This window comes from Rhagoletis pomonella, unplaced genomic scaffold, assembly GCF_013731165.1.
Source record: "Rhagoletis pomonella isolate Grant_MI unplaced genomic scaffold, Rhpom_1.0 Rhpom_scaffold_00006, whole genome shotgun sequence".
Classification (NCBI taxonomy): Eukaryota; Metazoa; Arthropoda; class Insecta; order Diptera; family Tephritidae; genus Rhagoletis; species Rhagoletis pomonella.
The window spans coordinates 78,884,280-78,889,914 of record NW_023458560.1 but is presented as its reverse complement, the minus strand read 5'-3'; the positions used below and the strand labels follow the sequence as shown (position 1 = coordinate 78,889,914).

At 36.7% G+C, this 5,635-nt stretch overlaps 2 protein-coding genes across 2 annotated transcripts; both read right to left on the bottom strand.

Moving 5' to 3' along the window:
* Positions 1-951: 951 nt before the first annotated feature.
* On the bottom strand, positions 952-2,630 carry LOC118741381 (leucine-rich repeat protein 1-like). The gene is made up of 2 exons (XM_036473332.1): positions 1,921-2,630; positions 952-1,845 (listed from the first exon to the last, which is right to left on the bottom strand). Exons 1-2 carry the CDS (start codon positions 2,491-2,493, stop codon positions 1,162-1,164), a joined length of 1,257 nt encoding a protein of 418 aa, XP_036329225.1. The 5' UTR covers positions 2,494-2,630; the 3' UTR covers positions 952-1,161.
* Positions 2,631-4,527: 1,897 nt separating this feature from the next.
* LOC118742149 (malectin-like) lies at positions 4,528-5,527 on the bottom strand (the record flags this gene model as incomplete). The annotated part of the gene is made up of 1 exon (XM_036474109.1): positions 4,528-5,527. A coding segment is annotated over one exon (597 nt), but the record flags the coding sequence as incomplete, so codon positions are not given.
* Between the last annotated feature and the right edge of the window lie 108 nt (positions 5,528-5,635).

Sequence of the window (5,635 nt, the reverse complement as noted above, 5' to 3'; positions counted from 1 at the left end):
TATGTGTATGTTAAAATTTTTTTATTGCTAATTTTTCTTTGCTTCATACTTTGTTACGCATTATGTAATAGAGAACGATATATCAGGCCACGAGAGCAGAAGTGGCCCAATCCAATATATATATTTTTTTTGTGTAAACTTCTTAAAATAGTTCCAAATGTGATAAATTTTAAAATAAAGGTCGCTTTATCGTTATTTTGATGGTGCGCTATGTAGCTTTGCAACTTAAGCTCTGATTATGCATACTTCGCATAACTTCGCACAACCATTTGTACCAGTGCAATAAAATTATAACTTAAGAAACTGTGAAGCAAAATCTAAACTAAACAGTCTGCTAAGTTTTTAAAAGTTCTGCTAATTTCTGGGTAATGGAATACATACAAAATACATACAAATATCATACGAAATTACAGTTTGAAGTAGAGCTCTCGATTTTGTTCGCACATTTTCAAACAGCCCGGGTATATGAGCAGCGAGTACTCGCACACTTGTTCAATGCTCATTACTAGAAAATTTTCGAGCATGAGCTCGAGCAATTCGAGTTTTTGCGAGTAATTTGAGCCAAGGCGAATTTATATATTAATATATATTAATTCGCCTTGATTTGAGCAATGTTTTTTTTTATTATATTGGCATTTTTGGTAGCAACTTTTTAAATTTTTCAAATTATTGATATATATTGCAAAGATTGTTACATTGGTATTTAATAATATAATTTATTTAACATGAATTAGAAAGCAGCTGCTGACAAATACAATTTACAAATTTTCTTTTGTTTATAAAATTGTTCAAAAACTCGAAAATTTTGAACAAACATTTGAGCAGTTGAGCAATGAACGAGTTTCGAGCGAGTATCGAGCTACTCGCATTGCTCGATACCCGGGTATCTAGAGCTCTAAGTTTGAAGGTTATGCGAAGTTGTGCGAAGTTATGCGAAGTATGCATAATCAGACCATTAAAAGTAGCAAACAAGCGACTTTTAATTTAAAATTTATCACATTTGAAATTATTTTAAGTAGGTAAGTACAATTTAAGCCACTTCTACTCTTATGGCCTCATATGTAACTAGAAATATAAAATTATAACATAGATATAATAAAACCGAGTGCCACGAAGCAAGATATAATGCGTAAGATCTTACAGTCATTTTATTAATTTCCGTTAAGGCTGCTCATAACTGAGCAATTGTTTTCGACCTGAGCATCCTGCGCCACACAGTACGATATCAGCGTAAATTAAATGCTCTCTACTGCTTACCAAAGTCTTTATATTATCCAGTGTAGCCATAACAGCACGCTTAAAAATGTCATTGTCAAAGCACACCTTTCCACAAGCGCAAAGTGGCGATTCTGCCAGAATATCAGTCAACAACCACGGTATGGTGGCTGCTGAGTAAGGCAGTTTGTATTGGCAAACTGCGCGCGCTGCCAAAAGCCATAATGATGGCGTACTGTGTTTACTGTTCTCTTCACTTAAATGATGTTCCACCTTCATTCCAAATTTATTACCCCACACATCTAGTACGACAATGCGCATGTGATTGAAATCAGAGGGCAGGGAAGTAAGCAGATTCGAAGCGATGTATAAGTTGCGCAGATTGCGTAGGCGCCGAAAACCGAATGGCACCCGCGGAATTTTATTGTTACTCATCTTCAGCCCGACCAGCTGCTCTAGTCGGATTAGGTCAAGTGGGAAGTAACTCATTTCATTAGCCGATAAATCTAATTCACGCAGCGATTTGCGGATCTGTTTGCCGCGTAACCACTCCCAATCGTTTGCTGTACCTAGCTGATTGTTGTTGACTGTAAAGCAGACCAATGAAAGTCGGCCCATCTCCCGTGGTATCTGGGTGATTAATGGTTACATTTTACATGAGAATTACATACATATGTATGTATATAAATTCTTCCTAATACTTACTCTGGAAATTTGATTATCACTTAAATCAAGCACAGTCAAATTTCGTAGAGAGTAAATATCGAAACTGATTTTCAATAATTGTATGTTCGAAATTTTTAACGACTTCAAGGAGCGCGGGAACCCCTTCACAGGATAATCGCCACGTCGCAGTACTGTCATTTTCTCTTGTGGCTTCGAACGTTGTGGTATGGCGGTAGCAGCCGCAATGTTCAGTCTTAAATTTATGGAATCTTTACCCTCCAAGCCCAGCTTGATTGTTTGCAGGAAGCCCTTCAACTGTATTGGATCACAGTTAATCATAAGATTTAATGGTGGTTCTTTGAAGCTTATGGTGACTTTGCCGTCACGCAGGAACTTCGAGAATATCTTCTCAACATTATTGGTCACTTTGAAACGTTCGCCCGCTTGATTTTGTGATGTAAAGAGCATAATTTCCAAAGGTTTGGTGATATTGCCGTCGGCATCCTTGGCGGAATTGTTATAACCCACTGCCAGTGTCGATTTAACATAGCGTGGCGTGCGATTACGCTGCGTCTGTCGATCTTGTACCACGGTTTCACAAAGGATTTTCATGTTAGAATAGAATTTACATTGGAAATTGTTTATAAATTAATTAGCATTTTTAGCGAAACTCTGATATTTTAGGTTCAACTTATTTACATACTTTTGTTGTCCAAATGTCACTCAATATTTACATTGGCTCTCAAATTGTGGTGTTGCAAAAAACCCAAAATGGACTCTCAATCGGTTAGGGACATTGTTGCCGTTTTACTCTATTCGTACCCAAGTAGATTTTCAGCCTCATTGCGAGAGTCATGCCGAATGCAAGTCGTTTTCGAGAGTCGAATCGTATCGAAAATTTAGCGTCATTGCCTAAAATTTCCACTCGACTAGTGTATTAAAACGGAAGAACTTGGCAGCACTGCATAGTATTCGACAATTTTCGTCGTTTACTTATTTCAGCACGACAGTAGACAATGCTAATGTTGTCGAGTCGTACAATTCAGCCTAATTTACGCAATGAGGCTGTTTTGTTCCATGAATTTTGTGTCGATACTTTTTTTGTGTTCAGTTCAAATTCAGAAGCCTTTCTAAACATAAATATATTACATATAAATATGTCTATCTTTCCGTAAATTTGTCTTCAATAAATTAGCGACAAAGATAAATATTAATTGCAGACAGTATTGAAGGTTTTGGGGTGGAATTAGTAAAACAAAATAATGTATTGAACAAAACTCTATATAATCAATTAATTTCATTTATCTTTAATTGGTTTCGTTTGGCACATAGCTCCGCTGCTGGTGCTGGTACGACACACAATAATACGACAGTATACAACACCTTGTGAACTCCCTAAAACTAATTAGTGGCCTTTAAAAGCCAGTTTTTTCAGATCACGGCCGTGGTTTAAACTAAGCTTAAACGTCCGATCTCGCTGGTTTAAACTAAGTTCAGCCAATTAAATGTTAATTTAAACTCAATTTACTTAATCTAAGTTTAAACTGGTACTGATAACTGGTCTTAAATGTGATTTTTTAAGAATAATACGAATTACACATGTAAATGCGAGATCTAAATTGAATGTTTAAAATAAGCAAAAAAAAAAATTATATGTATTAAATGTATCACAAAAAAAATGGATACTTTTGTATACTCTTTAGGCTACTATTTGGATACGTTTCTTTGGGAGGTTGTGGCAACACTGGTTAGGGACCAAACTGCACCCGGAATCGGAAGAATTGTACACAAACAATCATTTGAAATAGAAATATTCAAAATGAAACTGGTTTTTTTAATTTTGTAACCTATAACGCTTTATGCATCTGAAAATTCAAAACTAAAACCCAAGAAAATACTTTTTTTGTACGAATTTCAGAGAAACTTTCCTATAAGCCTAGGGCCCCTAGGGAGCCCTTAGAAAAATGGCGGTCAGGAGCTGCACTTTTGTGAATGGCGGTTCATACCCTCTATAAAATGGTGGTAGGAGGTGCCACGATCCCTCCCCCTTAGCCCATCGCCATATAGGAAATGTATAGTTCCGAGCTCCACGTAAAAAACCATGTACATTTTATTAATTTACTAAGAAATATTTCCATATCCGCTCAGTCGAAGGTATTACATTTAGCTCCAATATTTCTTTCCATACATATGCCATGCATGCCTTCGGCCAAATTAAAATCCTGCTAATTGAGTTGACACAAATCTATTTTCCGAAATTTATTTAACTACAACATAAATAATACAATTTGTTATAGTAAATTTATGTTCTCATACGCGTGTTTATATGTAAGTATGTACATACATAGAGCACTATCGCAACTTGAAATTCTGCAACTCCAAGAAATGCACATATGTGGTTTCTTTAAATTTAAATCTATATTTTAAATTGTGTATATACGTATGTAAATACATATATGCGAATCGCTTATGCGACTGTTTCCTCTTCAAAACAATTTATTGTGCGTTGAAAACAACATGCACTGAGCATTGGTATTATTTATTGTTTTCGAGAATTATTCTATCAACAAAATATAAGTACGTACCAGCATTCTTCAACATTTCGGTGTTTCACAACCCAAAATAAACTTATTCCAAAATATTACGTACAAGCGTTTGCAGTTAGTACGTATTGTGCCTTATGAGTTTAAACAGATATAAATGCTTAATTTAGCTACCAGTGCACACCTTCTCAGTGCTAATAGCATAATCAAATATTGACAATAAATAAAAACGACACGAAGGAGATCGAGTAGTACAGTAGTATGTAGGGAGCAAACAAGGAAAACTTTCAGGCAGCGATAGGCATTTATGTAAATAGCGCTTCGACATGAAGTAATTTTCGTTGATAAATATATACCACCCTTTTTTATATCCGGATACCGGACTGAAGTTGCAAAGATCACAATACCGCTTTATCTTGTACACTTTCGTTTTTTTCTAGATCACTTCCGAACCCCAATGGAACAGCTCCTAATCTTCTATTCTATGTTGTTGTAAGTCGAACCCATCACAACTTGCAGAGGCAGAAAAGCAAAGGTATGAATGCTCCAATGGCTATGAAAACCGGCAGCATAACTGATGAATCATCCATGGAATAAGGATTCGGTTGTCTCGGACCACTAACTTTCCGCGTTGATGGCACGGATTCAACTTCGATATCCTTCTCTTCGTCTTCGTCCAGCGTGGCATCATTCACCGGCGAGGAAGCAGCATTTCTAATTCGCTGTTGATGCTCTTGTGTTTGTTCAGCAGCTCCTTCGCTGCTACCACTATCAGCAGAGATGCGATCATTGAAAACTGCCATGTCGGCATCCATTGGGAGAATATCATCGGATGTTGGCGGCAAGCGTGGTATATTCGCCACGTCACCTTTGAGCAAGGCAAAGGCATTAATTTTAGGATTATCGTAAGGGCCCTTAATAAAATCTAAACGAACGACACCATTGCGGATATCGGACTGTTCATCTTTGTAGAAGAGGCGATCGTTGGATACCCTAAAATGAACGTACCCTTCGTGAGCAGTCCCACGGCCGACTTGATGAAAAATATCAAGCTCCTTTACAACTGCATGCTTGTTGTTTAAAATCACGTCGAATACCTGCAATTATATTTAAATTGATAAATTAAACTGGGCATTAGAATTGTTCGAAACGAATGCAAATACCTATAAATGCAGTAAGTGAACCACCCCTCTGATGGTAATTCAGTTTTT